The 23266-nt window shown below is 42.2% G+C and overlaps 1 protein-coding gene across 1 annotated transcript in view; it reads left to right on the forward strand.

Moving 5' to 3' along the window:
- Nucleotides 1-5055: 5055 nt before the first annotated feature.
- Nucleotides 5056-23266, forward strand: part of hs6st1a (heparan sulfate 6-O-sulfotransferase 1a) — a 66519-nt gene continuing 48308 nt past the window's right edge. The window contains exon 1 of the mRNA XM_014999763.2: nucleotides 5056-6813. Within this exon, the coding sequence (XP_014855249.1) occupies nucleotides 6314-6813 (500 nt within the window). The 5' untranslated portion in view covers nucleotides 5056-6313. The remainder of the gene's footprint in view (nucleotides 6814-23266) is intronic.

Genomic DNA, 23266 nt, shown 5'->3' on the forward strand with positions numbered 1-23266 from the left:
GGAACAATTGATGACCCATTTCTAGCTTACCGACCCAATCCACTTATTAATCTCCTGGTATTTTGGGGACTTTGGTTCTTTTGAAACATCATGAAACTTTGTGGCTTCTGTCGAAGCAAAATCTCTGGCATGGGAGGCATTTGGATGGGCTATGGAGAAAGACTTGTGCTTGGCCCGTAAGGGATTTTGGAAAAACCATTCTTTGGATCCAATCCAGTCATCATCAGTGACAAAAGTCGCTGAAGATAAATGTGCCACGCACCAAGGGTGGACCAGAGAGTACATTACTCAGAGTGTGTGGGAAAGCTTACAGTATGGTGCTGGAAATGAGGCTTAAACTGATTCAAGTGGAGCAGTGTGGCATTCACTGACTGGTGAACAGTGAATCAGATTTTAGCTGCTTTGTTGAGTGTTTTTTATTATTATTTTACTGAATAAATATGAAAACATTAATGATTGTTTTGTCTGAATTTTTTTTCTTCAACATGATGTGTTACTTTAATAAAAATTACAATTATTTGAAACATTTTTATGTTTGAACGTAACACCGACTTATATCAGAACATGTCACGTCTATTCATGGAGCAGACAGGATTTTGTTGAGACAAACCACAGTTTTAAACAGAGTTCTTAATATAATTTATGTCTCCGTGTTGATTGAAAAGTATTTCTGTTTCACATGCACACGTGGATATCAATCGTAATGTAATCCTAAGGTAAAGGTTAGTGTCTTTGCATAATATTTCACTACATCGGTTTATCTGATTCCCTTTAAACAAGGTGACCTTGCTGCAGCCATTGTGTCTTAAGTTCTGTACGAATTACGTTATTAAACATAATAAAGTCTCCTGGTCTAAAATGACAGCTTTTCAAATAAACACTAAGAGCCGCACGCTCTTTTTCTCAGGGTTTTCAAGACATCTGTTGAATACCTAATCAGCATGTTGATTGTAGACGTAATCTTTCAAGGACGGTTTAATAATGCAGATGTTTTAGTGTTATTGCGCCACAAAGATAATAATTAGGGAAGTTTCCTGCCTGTTGGTTATGGCCAACTGGAAGTAGCTCCAGCCTTGACAGGTAATAGCAAATATAGTTATATTAGGCATAAATTTGGGTGAGAAATAACTACTTTTCCAAATGTAACTTTGCACCACAACGTGACAATTAAAGTAAGATGTTGCAGCAGTTTAAAAATCTTCCATTTAGGAATCAGTTTTTATGCAGTCTGTAAACATTTGATTGCTGATATAAAACAGAAACACACCCGCTCTCTCTGCATGTGCTGCTCAAGTTACAAGTGCACATTTTTTTGCATGATTGTTACACCTCCCAGTGATTGAACAGTGACCAAACAAACCAACTAATCAAAAGGAGAGGCAGCTTAGAGCCGCGAGGAATTACAGGTTCTGTTAGGGCTTTAACTGCAATGCCTCGCAAACATACCTGCACCCTTTGAACTTTCTTCCTTACAACAAAACCATGATTTATTTGGATTTATAGCAGATCAACACAAAGTAGTGTATGTTTTTTATAAATAAAAACCCAAACATAAGTTTTTTTGATTTGAATTGTGTACTTGTTTTTGATCCCTTAATGAGACTGAATGTTAGCAATTCCCTTCAAAAGTCATTTAGCAAAAAAAAGGATCCACCATGGGCCATCCACCTGAGCTTTGATGCAGGTCAGCAACAGCTAAGGAACATCACAAAGATAAGCAAGAGGATGTCTGGGATCTCTGGGGGAGTTGCCGACAGCCACAGCTCAGGTGGAAGAAGGAGTTGACAGGACAACCATTGGTTTTGCACGCCACAGAGCCGGCCTTCACGAAGAGTCGTTGTGCCATTTGAAGCCAGAGATATATACAGGTTCCCCTACAGAATGTGTTGGTTTATACACTGAAAACTGGAAGAATAAAAGAAAGAATAGAGAGATTATCCACATGGCTAATGTAGATAGCCTGCAAATCTCTCCTTACTCTGCTACTTTAAAACAAATGTCATCGTTTTGCTTCTTCGGCACATAATCTGAGCTGTTGTTTTTGCTGTCTGCTGTCTTTTGCACCACCCTCTTACTTCTGTCTGAGACTATAATTGTCCAGCACGCACAGACCACTCGGACGTAGACATACCAAACCCTCTAACAGACCCTAATCGGTGAAACTCACACTTTGGAATCAACACTCAAGTTGTCTAGTAAGTGTGTATTAGGCTTTAGAAATTCCCATAACCCGTCCGAGGTCATGTTGATGACAACCAATAAACAGGACACAACAAACACGTGGAAGAATGTGTTCTGGTCCGAGGAGCCAAAGATTTCTATTTTGAGCCTCTGTGTGGGAACACTAGAGATGCATAATCATTGTGAAACCTGGTTGTGGCAGCACCATGTTGTAAGGATGCTTCTCTTTGGCAGAGACAGGCAGGATGGTTGGAGTTGCTGGTACTGTGGGCGGAGCTAAGTACAGGAAAATGAAGGAAGTAAACCTTGATAAAGGCTGCAAAACACTTGAAAGTGAAGAAGAGGTTTTCCTTCCCGCAGCACAACGACCCTGGAGATGAAAGCTACAGTAGAAATGACGCATATTGATGAACAGAATGAGCTAAACTTTAATCCCAAGTCTCATGTTCACAGACACTGCCCATGTAATACCACAGAGGTTGTAGTATTTTTCAAAGAACGTGCTCAAGATGGGCAAATCTGGAGACAAACCTCAGAAGATTTGCGATAATTGCATTCACTCTGACATATTTTCTGATTAATTTGAGTAATAATTAAATGTATTAATGTTGTGTTTTTCACTTGTGAAAACCACAAAGTTATTTGCACATCGTGATTTTTGTGTTACCTAACCAGTTGGGGGACGCTGAAGTAATTCGTTTACAATGTTATTGCAGAGCCAGTGAAAGTGTTGCAGTGATATTGATGGATCCATAAAGAGGGAACACCTGGCCCAACTAAAAATCATCCACTGAGCATAAATTTAACTGCAATGGCCAACTGGGAAACCGCAGAAACTAAAACATCACAGAAAACACACAGACTGACAGTCTGGATGAACACACAAACAAAATTAAACCCAAAACACACCCTAACCAGTTTCTAATCTAAACCACCACAAGAAAAGCCCAACCGCTGCTTTCACAGCCCCAAACATGCTGATTGGGCTGATCTCACCGCTGATTTGAGTTTCACCTCAAGATCTGAGGTCTGGCTGCTCAGCCAAAAACACACGCACAGGATTCATTATCACAGTACAGATCCGCTACGCCGTGTGTGAAACTCTTGATAACGCCCAGCGTAGACTTAACACGCCTTAACTACCGCACGTCTACAGCCTTCTTCGCCAATCAGCATCCTGCGGGACTCACATTAACATGCCAGACTAATTGATCGGTCAAACTGAACAGCAGCAGCAGCAGCAGGACCGCTCATTGACCAGCAGCGGGAGCAGCGCGGAGAGGAGCAGCCGCAGCTGTTGATCTCATGGTTGTCAGGCAGCTCGACTGTGCTGTTGACGTGAGAAGCGTTTTATCGTCATCGAAATAGAAAGTAAAAGTTTGGGGGGGGAAATACGGTACTTTTTTATTATCTTAAGTTTCTTTTTTAATACACAGCAAGAGTGCGTTCTTCTTAAGATTATTTTTCTACTGAATCCTAACACAACACAGTCATCCTCATTCAGTTAGAATATTGTTGAAAAGCTTATTTTTAGTAACTCATTTCTCTCACCGACGCACATTAAACAGATTAATTGCACATAGTCTGATGTTTGTTTGCTTTTTTTTTTTAGGATTTTGTTTCTGTTACATTTGCGATTATGAATACGAATATAAACCGATTAGACCACTAAAATAAACAAACAAAAATTAAAACTGAAATCTGGACTTATTTTCAAAAGGTACTTTCAACCAACATATTCTAATCAATTCAAGACTCTGGTTTTCCTCTGATAAAGATGTTAGAAACACTGAATGGCTGGCACTCCAACCCCTAACGCCACAATACAATAGCTGTATTTAGGTACCGATTCAGTTTCCCTTTGTGATTAATAAGATATTTTTTTTATTTTAATTTGAAGTAAATTAAATGCTTTTCAATAAAATGCAATGTTACAAAAAAAAAGACATGTAATTCAGTAATTCACTAAACCCATTGTGTATTTTTTTCATGTCAAAGCTTACATCTCATGAAAAAAAGATCCCAAATATCATAGAAAATGGGATTATACATAAAATAAACTGACAAAAAAAAACATTTGAGTTCCTATAAATCAAAACTAAAACCCCAGCTGTTTAGAATTGCTACCATAATAAATGGAACATTAACCAACATGTATTAATGACTCTAATGATGGCACCTGACAAAATATGTTTGCTCTTGGTCTTCATGACAGTTTAAATATGTTTTCTTTTATGTTTTCACAATCCCTTTGAACTGCAATGTTGCTGAAATGTGCTGTGCAAATAAACTTGATTAAGTCATTCATTCATTAATTCATTCATTCATTGAAAAGATTTCTTTAAACAGTAACTTAATACTTGGTCAACGCTCCTTTTGCATGAATTAGTGCATCAGTGTATCGTTGCATGATCAGCCTGTAGAACTGTTAATGTGTTAATAAGGCCCAGGTTGCTTTGCTATCTATCCATTATCTAAATGTTTATCTATTCAGGCTCAGCAGGAGGTGTGGGACCTCTATCTTTAGCAACCATCGGGTGAGAGGCAGAGTACGCCCTGGACAGGTCACCAATACATTGCAGGGTAACACAGTGACAGATGGAAAAAGCAACCATGCATGCACACAGCCCACATAAGGACAATTACATAAACCAGTTAACCTACTGGTTATGTTTTTTGGACTGTGGGAGGAAATTGGAGTACCTGGAGAGAACTCACTTAGACACTGGGAGAACCTGTAAAATCCGTACACCAGGATTCAAACCCAGGACCTTCTTCCTGCAAGACAACAGTGCCAGTCAGATACAGTAACACCATGGCTTTTAAACCTGACTGGTAGTCCTTTCTCTCCTAGTCCAGGTAGGAGACTTGTGTGGCTGTCCTTTGATCGGCAGGAAAGTAACTGTTGCATCCTGTGCCCTGGACACGTCTGTGTGGAGTACCTCTTAAAGCTCTGACTCCTTGGTGCTGTTACAGGCTTGTAAATCTCCCCTCAGTGTCTTTGGATTAATTTCCTGAGCAACGTTTTATTGAATAGGCACGGAAAGTTAATGCTACCTTCCATTTAAGCAGCATAAAATGAGGTTAAAAATTTAGAGGTGAAAAGAGGACTGCATAAGGAGGAGGTAATTAATTTTTTCTATGCAGCCACATAGAAGCCACATAGGTTTCTATGTGGCTGACTGAGGATAATTAAGGCTCCCATTCACTGTTTGTATTTATCCCAGAAAAAAAAAAAAATCACAACACTTGTCTGCTATATGTGACTTCTTATAGCTACCTGCCACTCTCCCTTAAATTTCACTGTACAATTAGTAGTTTTCCTATCTTCTATGTGGGTTATGGATCTCTGCAGTCTCAATGACATTTTGGCTGGTTCTATGATGATCTCCTTGCCCAATTAGTCACATCAAGTAGACAGCCAAGTCAAAATTTCAATTCATTATTCATTAAATTTCATTATTTGGGGTCCTCTTGTGTTCTCATTGCACTGGATTTAATTGAAGGATATCACAGTAAAAGGGTATAAATGCAAAAAAAAAAAAAAAAAACTTAAAAATTACATGTCATTTTCTTTCCAACTCATAATTTTGGACTACTTTGTTTTGGTAAATCAAATAAAATCCTGTTAAAATACATTAGCGTTCGTGTCTGTAAGTTGAAAATGTGAAAATTTGCCGTAATTTCATTGGCTCGAAGTGTCTGACGCAGCCGTGTGCCGTCAACCAACAAATTAAACCGACTCTCCCTTTCGGCGTGTTGTCGGAGAGAGAGGTTGAAAAGGTGGGTTTCGCGCTGCATCCTGGGTACACATAGCTCCGCTGTGATGCAGTGAGCTTGTTGTGTTGACTGGTAACCAGCGGAAAGTACACGGCGGGGAAGGGGTCTGCCACCGAGGGGTGGGCTTTCAGCGAGTTTTACAATGCGTCTTTCACCGAGTTGAACGCTCTCACAGAACCATGAACCAACTTCGCCGGTCGCCTCGGAACGGACTGAGCCACATTTGAGCCCCGACGACGAGCGCTTGTTGGCGGAGAGAGCGAACATGAAGCAGCCGAGCGCTCCGCTCTCTGTTGTCGGCTTGACTGGGAAATGGTAGCGTGCTGCAGGGACCACCGCACTGGGAAGGATCATGGTCGAGAGGAGCAGCAAATTCTTGTTGATCGTCATCGGATCCGTGTGTTTTATGCTGATCCTCTATCAGTACGTGGCCCCCGGGGTGATCAATTTCGGCTCCCCGCACGGTTACTTCACGGAGGACGACGAGGGGGACATCTTCCCCACTCCGGACCCCCACTACGTTAAGAAATACTACTTCCCCGTCAGGGACCTGGAGAGGACCATCGATTTCCAGATCAAGGGGGAGGACGTGATTGTGTTTTTGCACATCCAGAAGACAGGGGGGACTACCTTCGGTCGGCACCTGGTCCAGAATGTCCGCCTGGAGGTTCCCTGCGACTGCAGACCGGGCCAGAAGAAGTGTACCTGCTACCGGCCGAACCGCAAGGAGACCTGGCTCTTCTCGCGGTTCTCCACCGGCTGGAGCTGCGGCTTGCACGCCGACTGGACCGAGCTCACCAACTGTGTGCCGGGGGTCCTCAACAAGAAGGAGAACAAGCAGAAGAACCAGAGGTAAAAACCGGGACGTGTTTTGCTTTAACTAAATCCTGTAACGAAGCCCGGTAGTCCGGTATGTCTGGAAACCAGAGCTCGGATCAGTCTGATGTAGTTGGAACCTGTTCTGCAGAAACTTTTAAACCAGACTACTTAGTTTTTTATATTATTAGTTTAAAAATTCCTTTCGTAGCCTGTAAAGTTATAAGCTAATTTGGCTGGGGTTTTTTCATACCAACAAGGAAGGAGGGAGGCACCGTAATCAAGATTAATGGACTAATTAGAGATGAAATAGAATACATTCCACCTATTGAAAGGTAATAAATTATTAACACATTGCATTCACTTTTCAGCATTTAACATTTATATTTATTCAGTAACTTTTATTGCATCAGAAGCGGTTTTTGGTTCTATTATTTCATATCAACCCCTGGAAAGTGTTTTTCTTGTCAGCAATGTCTAGAGCTGAACTGATCAGGCATCTTCTTGCCAATTCCGTTCCTTGTTTTTTGTTTCGTTTTAATTTTCAGGTGGCTTGTAAATGCACAGCAGAGAAACTAAAGGTTTCTTGCATAGAGGTCGTAGTTTAAAGTGTTCATTAAAGTGTGTGTTTCTAGTCACACATGCACCGATCACAAATGCATAAATCAGCCGATTTTCCCTTGTTCGGTTCTGGTGTTGGCCGGGTAAAATACTGGAGAATCAGTTTCTCAACATCTACTTTCATCAACTTTGTTTAGCTTAATAAAAAGTCAGCCAGGGGTTGTTATGCTTTAAGATATAAATTAGGATTATATTGTAATTTCTTTCTTTTTTTTTCTATTTTTATTCTGATCTATCAGATAAAAACAGAGAACCAGGATTCAGAACCAACCAGGAAAGACTGATTGGAGTATTTATAATTCAAATTCTTCTAATTAAAACCTAATAAATTATCACATTATCTGTTTAAATGTCAAGCGTTCTGTTTTTGTTATAAACATAAGCCATTTTCTTTAGCCTCTCGATTGAACCCTTTTGAACTTTATACATTTCCTTCAAAAGTATCGTTTTGACCAGAGATGTACCGATTAGGCCTTTCCTGGCCGATAACGACATATAGGCCTTCTGATTGATTAGATCTTCCCTATAGTTGTGACACCGAGTAAACAGAACCTTATTTAACAGCGTCATCGCACTATACCTTAACCCATCGACACAATCAGAGCGACTCTTAATTAATTAACAGATACCTTCTTATTACCAGATGGCAGAATGTTCTGGATAAAAGAAGAATGACCAGAATTGCTCGCCTCCTCTTGAAATAATGGGACGATAATGGAAACATTGAGACAGAGATTGATTGACGTTACCAGGCGTTCTGCCACAGATGCTACGGAAGCGTTGACATTTGCTGATGGATGCCAGTCAGAGGTTGCCCTCCCACCGAATTACACTCCGAGCTTTGGCTGATTTCATCGTGGGGTTGGTGTAGCACTCGGTGATAATCCCTTGTTTTGACTGCCAGATACCCAGACATCGATGCAGAGTCTTTTCAGGGTGTAACCCACTTTCCTCCCCACGCCTCCCCATTGTTGTAGCCCACATGCTGCATCCCTCACACAGACATATTGACGGCTGTATCAACTTCCATTTCACTGCACCCTTGCGGCCGAAGGGTGCGCTTGTTGAACGCCTTTGTGTTGCCCAAGCTTGGTCAATATTTCTTTTCTTTTTTTTTCTGACTTTTACTGATTAAAAGGACAAAGAAGGATTCAGAAGTAAGACTCAAATTTGTTTGGGGTGATAGCTTCCCATGATGGCTCCAACTGGGGATCAGTGCTGCTGCCTGGGCTGGGCAGGATACTCTGGAACTGGGTGGTGGGGGAGGAGGAGGTGGAGGACCCTGCGGGGGTTTGGCTCCGCTCTAATCCGAGTGATTATTACTGCTGGGACTTACACACACACATGCACACATTAACCCTGGTATTTTCTACTCTGGCGTCAGCCCTGACTCCTGTGGTCTGCCCCCCTCCCCAAATCCCCGACTCCGGTCAGAGGTGATAACGTGCTCGGTCATTGTGCACCTCGAGCCGAGAGGTCGGCGCGCACGCGGGGTAAACGGGCTTTTGCCACTTTGCGAGCAACGTTTCGAACTCGCTCTCTTTGTGCACCCAGAGCAGAGCGAGAAGAAGAAAGGTCTGCATACAGAGACGGTCTCTGCCCTCAGGTTAAATCAGCTATCCGATCTGTCCTGACAGCAGAAACAACGAACTATAAGCTTAATAACACCCCGAAGAAAAGCGGTGCCTCTCCACATTATGTGCAACACAACAATGGAAACTAGAAGCACATTCTCTCGCTGTCACATCTACGTTTGCCTCTCGTTTTTGTCTCATTGCCCTCGGTTTTTTTTTTTTTTTCATTTTTCTCGCTGAGCTCATTGTTTTGGTTCCATCACAGCACCACATTCATGCGGGGAGCGTTTGTCTTCGGGCAAGAGGACGAGCGAAAGTGTGAAAAAGATCATCTGTGTTCTTCAGCGAAGGGGGGCTTTTGCGTGGCGGCGTCGGGGCAAAGCTTTCAGATCAGCTGTACGTCTCGTCGGCGTGGAGGAAATCCACCCTCGGTGACACATACACATTGCACATACGGAACATCTGCTCACTTTCTCAGAGGAAGTGGTTTTGGAGTGAAATCTGTACTTATGAGAAGCAGGAAAGAGAAACGCGCTCATCCAGAAATGTTCGACCATGCAGCAGCATCGGCCCATGTGCCGAGATCCATCATCTCTATCTCGCTCCCTCTCTGCAGCTGGGTTCCCCTGCAGCTGTCAAGTGGATTTTCACGCAAATGATTCGAATTGCTGCAAAAAGCAAGTGTGAATTGAACAATTTAAAGATGGATTTTGACAACCAGATGTCCAGACTGTTTTAAAAATAAGTCTGCTAAGAAAATGGGAACAATTCAATGGCAGCTAAAAGCATTTGGATGTTCACTAGCTCGTCTGTTTGAAGAACAGTTTATACTTTCCCATGTTTATTCATCATTATGCAATAAATCAAAGTCCATCTGCCGTATAAACTGACCAGCTGCGCTCTAATGATGTTTAACTGCATCTTTCAATGTAAAATCCAACCCCCAATTTTTTTTCCGAGATCATTTTTTTACCCCTTAAGTTTTTATTTATTGCCTAAAACCTGATATATTCTGCCATGTACACAGCAAGCATGCAGAGGGTGAGCAAAACAAATGCAACTGTGTGGCCTTGATGCAAAACTTCCAACACTCCATACACACAATCTCTTTATGGTGGTGGCAGCATCATGCTGACAGGATGCTGCGAAGCTGGTGAGCTAATGATGGATGGAGCTAAAAACAAAAAATCTTGAACTATTTGTCAAAGCAGAATGGGACTCAACTATTGGAGCGTTCAATTTAATTTAGGGGTGTTGGAGTAAGGACGATACCCACCACTCTTTTCAGATCTGCTGTGGTAAAAAGAAAATGATGACTAGCTCATTTAATTCAGAATTATGTGCTAGTGTGCGATGAAATACGAGAGTTCAAAGTGTGCGAATACTTTAGTAAGATGATGTAGGTAAGGTGAAAGTGAGCCGGGCAGAGATGAGACGTGTGTGTACCAAACGGTCGGGTCTGTCGCTGATCTGTGATTGGGCGAGGCGGAGATGAACAGTTGCGTTGTGGGAGAACGGATCTCACACACTCAGCAGAGCGCCGCTCACAGACCATCAGTCACTTCAAACATCTCATATCTGCTCTAATGTTTCCCGTTGATTCCTTGGATGAACTCACACTGACACACACACACACACACATATGCACACACATTTAGAGATGATTGCCAGAAACAGGCCGTAATGCAAGCTTTAAGAGATGGGAGTTGTAATTGGTTAAGGAGGTTCCTATCACTTTACTCAAATTAGAGCCACATTTTGGGATGGATGGAGGGAATAGGGGGGCACCATCTGTCCTTTTGCAGGCTTGCACACATCTTCCAACGTTGTTGGTGCCTTTTTTTTTCTTTTTTTTTGTCCTGCACTCTCCATTAGAGAGTGCCTTGGTAAGCAAAGTGATGGGGCTAATTTTACCGCCTCCGTCTCCACGTTCTCTCAGATCACCCCTTCCCTTTTCCCTTCATTTCCTTCTCACTCGCCTCCTCCGAAACACCCCCTCTCTCCATGCTGCCATCCTTCCCTCCATTCGTGAGGGTGTCACTTCATAATCAAACAGCAGGCTTGCTTTTTCGCTTGGTGGCTTTATGGCCGGGGGGGGGGCTCTGTCTTTCTCTCCCTTTCTGTCTCTCAGCCTCACTTCTTCCACTCCCCCTCTTTTCCCTGCCTCTCTCCATCTCTGCCCTCTTGTCTTTCTTTCCCTCCTTTGCCATCTTTCTCTCCCTTTCCCTCCGAGCGTGACTGCCGCATTAGAGGGAATGTCTTTTCATGGAAGATTTGCTGCAATTTCCAAAATGGCTGCTTTGCCTAATGGACAACTGCCTTGGTTCTAATGAGTGATTACATGTGTGAGGCTGTGGCGAGGGGGAAAGGGGTTTGCCGGCAAGGAGCGAGGCGACGGAGAAGGCGATGAAGAGGATGAGACAAGAGAGGAGCTGTCAGAGTGACTGAAAAGATAAAGGTCTGGGGGGGTAAAAACATTTAGCTTCATTGCTGGGGAGGGGGCTGGTCGATTAGCACGGTTGTCAAGCACTGGGCATTCCTCTTCTTTCAGTGGGTTTGTTTCAGATTCACTGCACAAATCTCTGCACTCTATGATGGCTCTGTGAATAAGCACATGCATGGTTGGGGGTTGGGGGTGGGTGGGCTGGGTGGTGAGGGGGCATGAGAGCGGATGCATGTGCATGTGGTTGCCCAGCGTGATGCCAGCAGTCAGTCAGCACGACCTCGAATCCAGATGAACTCTAGGAAGCTGCGAAGGCCGTCCTAGCTGATTGGCACAAACTAAAAGACCCAGGCGTGGTACTCTGTGTCTACGTGCTCGCACGTTCGCAAACGCGCTCTGTGTTTTTGGTCGGGCAGTTCTGCCGTTAATCCAATCAGATTAACTGGGTTTAAGCGCTGGCGGCCATGCTCTCCAAAGCCGGTTACGGCCGCTCATCCCGCGACTGTGGCTGCACTACGCTCCAGCATTCCCAGCATCCCTCCATCCGGTTACTCCCTTCAGCTGTACTGAGCTCAGCTCTCCCTCCATTATGGGGCAAGTGTGATTCTCAGCTCTTGGAAAGAATTTACTCAGTATATTGGCAATTGAAAGCACTTCTGCAATTTGCTGCAAGCATGTGGACGAAAGTGGTCTTGTCTCTTGTCAGATGGGTCCTACATTAAACGTATTGGCCATCCTCAGGAAAAAGCATGGTAGTCGTACCATTATGTTGTAGGGATGTTTTACTTTAGCAATGACAGAGAAACCATTGACCAGAAGATGAATACCTTCAAGGGACTTTTGGAAGAAAATCCTTTGGAGACTGTAAATGATTTGAGACTAAACACCTAACCAGACCTACTTTTTAATGGCTTGTTTTAGAATAGTCTAGTCCAGGGATGGGCAATCCTCGAGGGCCGGTGTCCTCCAACTCTTAGATGTCTCTTTGGTCCAACACACTTGAATCCAACAGCTGAATCACCTCCTAAGTGCAGTTAGGTTCTCCAGAGTCCTGCTAACGACCTCATTATTTGACTCAGGTGTGTTGAAGTAGAGACGCATCTAAAAGTTGCAGGAGACCGGCCCTTGAGGCCTGGAGTTGCCCACCCCTGGTCTAGTCAAAGTCCAATTTTAAATTCAACTGAGATGCCATCTGTTTTGACTGAGGTTTAATTACACTACAAAGACCAGTAAAAATGCCTATTTTTACATTTGTAAAGAACTAGGTACGTTGGGGCTGTGCAAGAGTACCGAGTCATATTTGAGGATTTAATTTAAACTGTAGGACAAAAGAAAATTGGAAAAATGTAGTTATTCAGAAATCACAACATTGATATATGTTCATACTAATGACTATTCTGTTCTTAGTTGTAACATTTTCAGCTAACTGACCCATCTGTGCCACAACTGAACAGTGAATGGTCTAGAAAATGCAAGCATAGTTAGATTTAATAAAGCTTTCATGAAATGGTCTGTCTGGATAAATCTTTAGTTTTTAAGATGAGTTTCAGCAATAAAATTGTTATTTTGACTTTGCGCACCCAAATAACACCTCGCACACACAAACTCCAAGGCCTTAAATTCACCCTTTGATTATCTGGCCGACAGTTCATAATACTTTGGAGGAAGGGGCTCTTCAGGTTTTATGCCTCGCCCTTCACGGGACGGTGAAAGGATAGTCGACTCGAGCGCAGTCTCACACATAAAAGAGTGAGATATGTCCCCCATGCCTTTTCTTCCTCAGTAGCTCGAGGTGAGTGTTGACAGGTCCTTTTCAGCGATCCACCTCGCTGCTTGTTGACTACGGGGGTTCAGCTCGAGTTCATCCGCAGGTCGCCGTAACGTATAACCCAGCCGCACGATTCAAAGTTTGGACTTGAGCTGCGGAGTGTGTGCGTATACCTCTGCAGGGCCCCACACTCCCAACACGCAGGGCTTATGGTTTGACTCTGCAGACAATAGTTTCGTTGTATTTGATTAGGACTGTTAAATGGCCTCAATGCGACCAAACTGTGGAGTATTATACTGTAAAATCAACTGGAAACCGGCAAGGCTCATGCCAAGAAAAGGTCAAGTTGAGTTAAAGCCGATCCAGACGTTTTTTTTGTCCCAGCTGTTTCTCCCCTCGGCGCTTTTTAAAGGACAGGACAGGGAGCAGGATCCGCTTTTAACACCGACACCTGTCTCCATCTGTGGTCTGCAGCGGGCTACCGTTTCCCCACCCAAAGCCTTCATTATTGATCAGCAGCTATAGATCGGGGTGGGTTTTATCATCGACTTATAAAAGTTGAATGACAACAAAACGTAGCGCAGAGCCTTCCTAAACCGTCTCCTGGATGCGAGGATGGGAAGAGGGAGAAAAGCAAAGAGTGATGGGCTTCTTAATCATTACACCGCTTCTGGTAGTCTCCGTGTCACTCTTTCTGTTCTGGCCTCTGCGGCTGACTGTCAAACGTCAGCCCAACGCCACGGCTGAGTCGACTCGGCGGCCCCGTGGACAAATAACCGTGCGCTGAATGATTAGCAGACGTTTCTATGGCTGCTAATTAGGGCCGCTACGCTGCGGCGGCTCCGCCAACAGGATTACAGCCTATTGATTATCCTAGCCTAGCATTAGCTCTGCTAGCTAAAAATTGACTGAGTGATTAGTGGGCATTTCTGTGCTGGTTAATGAGTGGTGCTATGGAATGCTATGGTATGCTGTCCATGAGAATGGGATTACAGGCTATTAATCAGACAAGAGCCCTGCTGAAGTAATTACCCTGCCTCGAAGCAAAGTCTGACTAATTCTCCTTCCCGGTTTGGCCTCCTCTTCATCATCTGGTTTCTTTCTGCTCATCAACTCTGACTGCCTTCACCTGATAGTGTCCTATTCTTTCTTCCATGTCATCTACTCTTTCTCAGAGCCAGGGAAGGACAAAGAGAAAGCCATCCCCAGAGAATGCTCTCTGCATCCATTAATGGCACTTTTCTAGCTCCTGGATGTGACGGGTTCAGACAGGATGTCATCTGGGAGCCTCTCCTCCCTTCTTTTTCGCAAATAAACAAATCAAAGCATCAGTTCTTCTTCTACATTTCAGTGCATGCAAGTCGGCGGCGGTCAAAAGAGGCCCGTGAACGGAGAGGAGAGGCTGACAGGCGTGTTAATTGAATTGTGGGAAAAATGCAAATCGTGCACTGCCTTTTTAAGTTAATGGGAGGAGTTTCAGATAGCTGAGATGGTTTCCTTTTAGAGGCACAAGGCTTCCCACAAACGCATGCAGCTGACTTAACAAATGTTATGAAGAAAATAAGCAACAGGCTTGTAAGAGATTATCACAGTATGATAAATGGGAGGAAATTCACCATGGTTTCACAGCATTAACAAAACACAAGATGTGCAAGTTTATGTCTGAACCGTTTACTGCCGTTTAATGTTATGATTGAACGTCTTTTTATAGGCATTTGGCGATACACAAATCCATTGAATTTAGTGCTCCTCTTGAGACAGTGCTCTATGTTTGATATGTTTTTTACATGTCTTTTAGTCAATTTGTATTGATAACAATTTACCAGTAGCAGGTTTGAAAACTCTCCTATGGTTTAAAGTTTTATTGAGATGCCAGTGAACGCACTGGAGTAATCTAAAGTTTCTCTGGTATATTGTTGCACTCTGCCGCTCAGCTGGCTGAAACAGTGAGAATGCACTTCTTTCTGTATGAAAAACACAGATATTCAGTGTGGAAATCTATGGCTTGGCTTTAATGTAGGGTTGTAAGGTAAAATGGATTTGGGAAGCTACAACCTGCATGGTAAACTGTTTATATAAAGGGAAGGAATTAGATCCTAGCCTTGAAAAGTGTAAACCGTCTCGGATATTATAAGTTATAACATTATTTAACTTCCCTCTGAGATAAACTATGTTTAAATTGAATTAAAATTTAGATAACATAACTTCTCATTTGCTGACACCAGAAACCAGTCCAGGCTTTGACACATAATCATGTTTTGTTTCTTTGGGGGGGGTTTGTCCATCATGTTTTAAGTTTTCAGTCTTTTATCTATCTATGTGTGTCAGTGTGTGCATGGGAAAATCTAGATCACTGTTGGCATTCGAAAATAAAAACAAAGTGAAGGCTGGAAAGAAAAAGCAATTTGTCATTGCACTGCTCCTCGGTTGTGGCTTCACTTCGGGGAGGAGGCGTTCATCACCAAGGTTGATGCATCTTGAAACTGCACACATCCCCAAAAAGTATCTCTTGGTGTCTTTTTCCCCCCACATTTATGCACTAATAGAAAAGTAAGAAATGCAACATAAAAATTTATGTTTCAGAGTGGTTCTTTTATCTGGTCTTGTTTAAACCATATGCTTTCACACCTCAGCTCTGATGAGCTTTATTTGCATTGCACTTTTCATGCACAAGTGCAAAGCGATTCACAAAGCAAAAGTAAAAATTTAGAGGTATCATTTTTTTTAGCCTCTTAACTTTTAAGAGTCAAACTTTTCTCTTAAGCCAAGAGAATAAAACAATAGCAGCTGGTAGTTTTGTTTCCACCCGACTCGTTTCTTATTTTTGTTGCCGTATCGGAGCAGTCATTGTTGAAGTGACTCCAAAAGTTCAAAAGTAGGACGAACCTTTCCTGTAGCGGCAGCAAAGAGCAGAGGAGAGAGCAAGTGAGCGTCGCCCTGCAGAATAAAGGTCAGTGTTAAAGCTAATCCAGTTATACTATTCTTAGTCTCTCTTCACCTCCTCGTCTCCTGCTGCCCTGCTTCCTGTTCCTCTTCTTTACCTCTCGGCGCTGTGGATCTGGGCCAGTCTTATGTAGGTTTCCCAATTGCAAGCAACAGTATATTTCGTTCCCTCACTCACTTTCTTTCAGTGTGCCTGGTATTTTTTTTTTCTTCGTGCCCTGTCAAAAGTTTTACTTCTTCATCACCCCTGCCAGCACACTGTCGTTGTAGGTCCCAAGCTCATGTCAGCTTCTTTCAGAGAGAGGAAGTGATGTGTCAGGATGTGCCTTTATCTGCCGGTGATCTGATCTGATGTGAGATTGAGATAAACACGGGCCGAGTGTAGAGTTCTTCCTCTGGGGAGCCGCATGATGGAAGAGCCCTCATTTTGCTTCTCCCCCTCTGTGGTTGCTCTTCTTTTTCTTTTTCTTCCTTCCCGCCTGGATAAGAGAAGAAAAGGGGGAAGAAAAAAAAAAACCTGGTGGTCTTGGGGTGACTGCCAAATTACAAAGTGAATTCTAGGGTGTGGGTGTTTCGAACCTGTTCAACCAGTCAATCCGTTAAAACAGAACTGCTTTGATACCTCGTAGGAGAAGTTTAGGAAGTAGTCGTGTTATGTTGAGATCAGCCGTTTGATCCGTCAGCCTATGAAATGTGTCTGCCAGCAGCCTTGTGCTGTCTGTCAAGATGTCGAGAAAAACGAAGCTGCAGCTGCTCTCAGTTTTGTACTTTTCTTTAAATCAATTCGGAGAATTTATGGAGACTTTTTGAAGACTAACGTCCACTGCTGGGACATTTACAATCCAAACACATCTACAAAAGCACAGCACCTTGGCAAAGTATTCATGCGCTTGTTTATCGTTTCACACTTTGTCACACGACGACGGCAAACATTGTAGTTTGCTGGCACTTTATGTGATAGACGAACACAACCGAGGTGAAGTTTTTTTAACACATAAAACTCCAAAATGTGACACTTATTCAGTTCCCACAAAAAAAAAAAAAAACATCCAGTACAATCAGACGCCCGTTAATTGTGCACTCCACACTAGAAGAGTGTCGAGAAGAACATCTTTTGGTCAGAAAATGAAACTTTTTGGCCTGCCTGCAAACGCTGCGCATCATCCTAGCATTCCTAAGATACAGTCACGCATGAGAAACTAGCTAAAATGGGCGAAGCTAATTCTGGAAAAAAAAGAAAAAACCTAATGAAGGCTACAAAAGATTTGAGACTGGGACAGAGATTATAAACGTTACATTAAGAGCTACAATGGAATGGTATATGTCAAATATTTTGGTGTAGTCAAAGTCCGACTCAAAATCCAATTAGGAATCTGAGGAATGTTATAAAATTGTTGCTGTGTGTGCAGGCTTTGGCTGTTTCAAGCGGAATTAAAAGCACAATATATTTCAGATCTTTCTTTCTGAAAACATTTAATCATTCAATAAAAAAAAAAAAAAATCCACTATGTTGTGTTGCTCCATCACATAAAATAGTAATACAGGAGATTGGGACTTTAGAGTGACACAAATTGGAAAGTTTAGGAGGTAAATGGGCTACAAATAAAACACTATACAGCACTTTAATAACAAGTTTTAAATATTTGTAGCTTAATAACAATGTTTGAACTTGTGTTTTGAACTTTATTCTCATATTCCACAAATAGGGTCACTTCTAGATCAAAAACATCGCTCTGTGCTGAAATCCACCTGATTTCCTAAACCCCTGGATTTGAGCTGTTAACAAAAGTTGTACAATATATTGCAATTCTGAGCTCACAAGAAACTAAATATAAAAGAAGCAAAGCCAGATTATTTAGACGTATTAAGACTTGAACAAAAGAAGATGCAAGATTAAAACACAAGGGAGCTTCCACGGAGAATAGTCCAGATTGCCTCTTAATCTACTCAGCAGATGGCTCATTCTAAGGCTGCAGGGTTCCTAGTCATGTCAATCCCCCCCCCTATAATAACCCTCTGATCTGCTGGAAGAAGGTACTGCAGGGTGTTTTGGAGGCCCGCTCTTCTAAATGTGTCCCATCCAAAGAAACTCAACTTCTGGGAGTCCCTTATTTCTGTTCCAAGGAAGAATAAATGACTCAGAACTTCTGGACCGTGGTGAGTTTGGTGAAATTCAACAATAATAGAAATCCATTACCTGGAAAAATGAATAAAAAGCAAAATGAGGTTGCTTAAATGACAAAAGCTTTGTGTCATTTCCTTAAAATTTACCAGAAGAAACAAAGAACAAAACAAAAAAAAAATTTTTTTGTAAATTAAAGGGACAAAATAATCTATCACCAATTGATTACTCGAGTAATCTGCAGATCAAATGCCGAAAAAGCAGATTTGTTTTTAATTCATTAAATGCATCACAATTATTAAACATACATTTGCACTTTTCTTTGAGTTTACAAAAAAATCAGATGAAAGGATAGAAACGCAGGAACTATCTTGTAAATCATTTATTTTTCCTGGATTCCAAACATTATGATAATTTCTCTGTAAACGCCTATTAGACTGTAAAAAGCCTGATCCATACATGTTCACTGCGTATCCAAAAATAAATGGTCGCCTCTCGCTACTTTTGTATTTATTTGCTAAAAGATGCAAGTAGAAACGAGTAATAATGATGTCCTAAGATGGGAATGTCACTCAAATCATTGCGGAGTTGGACTGCGTCGTGCAGAGATCCATCGCTCTGCATGGAGAGATATTTGAAGCCCATTTAAAGTTTAAAAGCCCCAGGCTGTCCCTGTAGTCCAGAAAGTTGTCTCTCCATCACGACTACGCTTGCGTGATGCCGTCCTTTGCATTTTGAGCACCATCATGCAAATCCTCCGAGGCGCCCATGCAAAGAAGCAGACCATGCTGCCACTCGCACACACTCTCTATCCGTCCACACACACACACACACATCCTGCCTCCATCGCCTCCAGACTTTATGGATGTTTTGCCGTTTGACGTTTTGTCTCGCTGAATGTACCCCCTTCCTGCGTGTTTTTTTTTCCTCCCTTCCTTTCCCTCTTTTTTCCGAGCCTTCGCTCTCGGCCGTCTTTTGTCCGGGCATCTCTTCACGCTTGACCGGCCTTGCTGTGACTCTTGACTTCAAAGAGCTACTTCATTCATCAGTCAGTCATCAGAGGGAGGGGGGCCATTCAGTGCAGCACTAAAAAAGAGGGAGGGGACGGAGGGAGAGTGTATGAAAAAGAGAGGGGGAACGAGGGTTTGAAAAGGGAGCACAAGGGAGAAAGAGGATCCGTTCTTGACCGCGGGGGACCTTAGGAGGCGGAAAAAGGGAGAAAGGGCCACACATCCACCCATACAAAGTCTCTGTTGAGATCTAAACCCACTCTATTGCACCTTTTATTGTTTTTGCTTTAAACATGATCCCTTGCTCAATTTTTCCATCCATCTGCGCTTTTTCCTCCGATTCTGATTTGAGCTGGCAGTGCAGTAGGGTGTTGATTCCCGTTTCATCTCATAATCCCCCTCTCCGCCTCGTTGTGCATTTATCCATCTCCATCACTTTGTGTCCTGCGTTTCTAAATTTCACCTTCTATCATTTTTTGCTCATGCTCGGTGACATTCTCCGTCTTTAGTGTGTGTGTGTGTGTGTGTGTGTGTGTGTGTTTTGAGGTGGCTGCCTGGCCAGTTTTCAGGTCAGTGGGAATTGCCATTGCCTCCCTTCTCAGCTGGAGTCTGGCTCTCACTCAGCTGCACACAAACACACTCTCTCACGCAGATATGAACACTTATTGTTCACCCCGCTGTCTTTGTGCGAACGTTTTAATCCATATGCACACGTAGCCGCGCGGCCTGCTATACACACACGGCCGCCTGAGCCTGTAAAGGTGCTCTCCTTCAAGGTGCACCGGGTCGCTTTTCATCCATCTTCCGTCTCGCTCTCTTTATTTGTATTCTCCCCTCTTCGTAATAAGTCACGGTCTGTTTTTGTGGTTCCTCGCTTTCGGATATGACTCACTTTGTTTGTGTCTGCTTGTATGCAACGTCTCGGTCTGCAAAAACCTTTTTGTTTAGTTCTTTTTTTTTTTTTTTCTTTTGCTTTGTTTCTTTTTAGAGTGGCAGTAGCAATTATGTTTCTTCCATTTTTGCTTTGTAAAACTTAAAATATTCTGTTGTCTGCCCTGAGATGAGTGTTGAAGCAAATACTTGATGTGGTTCATTTTGCGGTAAAACAATAATTAGTCACCAGTGGGAACGCAAACTGTTTTAGGTGACACACACATCCCAGCTTAGGTCAGCAAAGTCTTCGTTTCCATGCGGATGCTGTTTGTTGCTACATAAAACACAATTCTCAAAGTTTCTTATTTGACTTTATCCCAGTGTTTCAGTTTTAGAAATCTCTTCTAAGCATTAGAGATTGTCTTGGTAGCATAATCTTGTGCTACTCTAGTATCATGATGTTTACCAAAAACGCCAAAACAAAAATTATCTAATTGGTGTTGTATAAAACAGCAAAGCAAATATGCTTCCTGCAACTTTTCAAATGATGTAGCAAATCAGTTACAGCTGTAATAGTAATTGTTTAATTATTTATTGCTAATTTGAATTTGATGCATAAACTTTAGTTGTATTGAGTAGGTCGTACCTTTTTCTGTACTGATTTAAACAATTGCTGTAACTTGATATGAATTAGTCAGGCTATCTGCTGTTGGAGCAAATTACCTTTAGTAAGTAGTAGTAAGGTGGAAACCTTTAGTAAAGCTTCTAAATGTTTTAGTCAGCTAACCAGCAGTGTGCAGCAACAGATATGGGTTTTATCCGGCTATGCTCTAAGCAGAAAACCAGAAAAAAATTATTTTACTTCATCACTTTTTCTGATGGCTCATTAAATAATTTAAACCCCCACAGGGAGAATGGAGATCTTAAGCTGCTTTGAAACTGTAAGGTCTAAAAATTTTGGCAAAACTCTCCCGTTCTAGCCAGCCCACGCCTAATGTAATGTAAAATACAAAAAGCAGAGGAAGCTGTCTCTGTCTGGAGCCCAGAATGAGTCAACTTTCTTCAGAGATTTTTAGAAAAATGTCTGTGACGTTCTTTCTGTTGTTTTTGACAAGAGGCCTAATAAATAAAATGCCTATTTAGACTCTTGTATGAGCTCATATAGTTGTCCTGCAGTTGGCTTGGAAACTGCAGTGATTACATCTGGTTAAGAATTTAATTGTATCTTTTTATTCCTCATTATGGGTGGTGAAGAGGTAGACGTTTTGTATGGAGGCGTCGGTCCTTGACTCAGACGTCACGGGTTCAAGTCCTGGCCCGATGACCTTCGCCGCATGTCTTCCCCTCGCTCCAATAAAGGCCACCAGAGCTGATAAAACATTTAGAAAATGTTAGAAATATTGAAGCAGTGAAACACCGGTGCACTCTGGTCACTCTAAAACACAAGAAGGGTAAAATGTGAAATTTGAACTGTAACATTTTTTAAAACTTGTTACACAATCACTGTTCTTTTATATATTTACATGCCGTTTTGAGAAAAGGTGTTAAACTTTTACGACAGTTCAGAGTACAAGGATGAAGTCTTATGCAATATCCATAGTGATTGGTTTACTCTGTACCAAGCTACAGAAAATTCACACTGCACTGGTTGTGTTGTACTTTACTGGTAATAACTGTCTTTGACCTGGATTTATGAGTAATGAGCCATTGGACTGCTGAGTTTGTTTTCTGATGTGTGCACAGTCTAAACACAGAGTTGAAATTCATCAAACGGCAACAAAGGAAAGAAAGCATGCTTTTAAGTAGCTTTGAAACTGTTGCCGTGCTTTTCTTGCTTTGACAACAAAGAGAAAATGCACAGTCTAAGGATGTAGCAAGTTGTTATGCAAGTATTAACACGCCTATGGAGAAGCATTTTACTTTGGAGCCAAATATGGTCCCTTGAATATCCTAACCTGGCACAGATGCACACCAATATCCACAACAAGCTTTCGGAGGACGCAGGCCTGGAGATATGCGAGTCACATGTCTTTATTAAGCTCTAGAGGTGAAACATAGTTAATGAAACACCTAATTATTTTCCTGTTTGTGTTACTTGGATTGCCAATGCGAGAGCGCTTGCGCGTCTGTTAATGTGCAAGCAGCTGCATGCCAAAACAAATAAATTAACTTTATAAGTATTCATCATCATTAGTCACATACTCGTTCTGGTGCTGATGAGTCAAGTCGTGGTGTTGCCGTGTATCCTGCGCAGAAGACTTGCTGCAACTTGCCTGCATAATTCAGCACACATGCATGCATGTACACACCCATTAGTGCAACTAACGGGAAAAGTAGATCTGAAGGTAGAGAGGCTGTTTTAAGAGCTTGAATAAAAACTTAACAGTGAGGGAAACTGTTAAGGGTGTTGTAATTGCTTTTAAGTAGTCCAAAAGAAGTAAATGATAAAGTAAAAAATGGAGTAAAAGGAGGAAAAAAATGCAGGAGTAGGTGAGGGGAAAGTGTCTCTTCTTCCCGCTCCTCTCCTAATGGAATGTTAATCAGCGGAAAGAGGTCAACCCTTTCAGCATTTCAGTGTGTCCTCGGTGTGTGTATGTGTGTGTGTGAGAGAGAGAGAGAGATAGGGTAAAAAGGTCAAACATGGAACAACTACACACAAGTGGTCTATTACAATGTCCTCTACTGCTGCTTTAACAACACTCTGGGACACAAAAACGGACATGAACAGTTGTTTGCTTCATCATCCTGTTGTAATTCAGTGTCTTCTTGTTTATGAGCTGCTTGTATTTTTATCTTTCAAATTGAAACCCCTTAATTATCCATTACTGAGTGGGTCATGTCAAACAAATAGATGATGACTGTAGAAAACTATATATTCCGTTTTATTCTATTTTCTGTCTGATCGACGAGGTTTGTTGCACCGATTTGTTAAACGAAGTGCACACATTCTACCATATGTTACATTTTACAGTAGATTCCATTGTAATTGTGGAATGATGTGATTCTTGCTGCAAAGTTGAGACACAAGATGGTATGTGTGAAAATATCATGGTGTGCATTTAACTGATGCAGACTGGAAAGTGAGATGTGACAAAAGTCTGCCAGGTTAAATGTAAAAAATATTAGAGATTTTCT

The sequence above is a fragment of the Poecilia mexicana genome, unplaced genomic scaffold (genome assembly GCF_051168715.1).
Source record: "Poecilia mexicana isolate PSO_F unplaced genomic scaffold, ASM5116871v1 scaffold_22, whole genome shotgun sequence".
Lineage (NCBI taxonomy): Eukaryota > Metazoa > Chordata > Actinopteri > Cyprinodontiformes > Poeciliidae > Poecilia > Poecilia mexicana.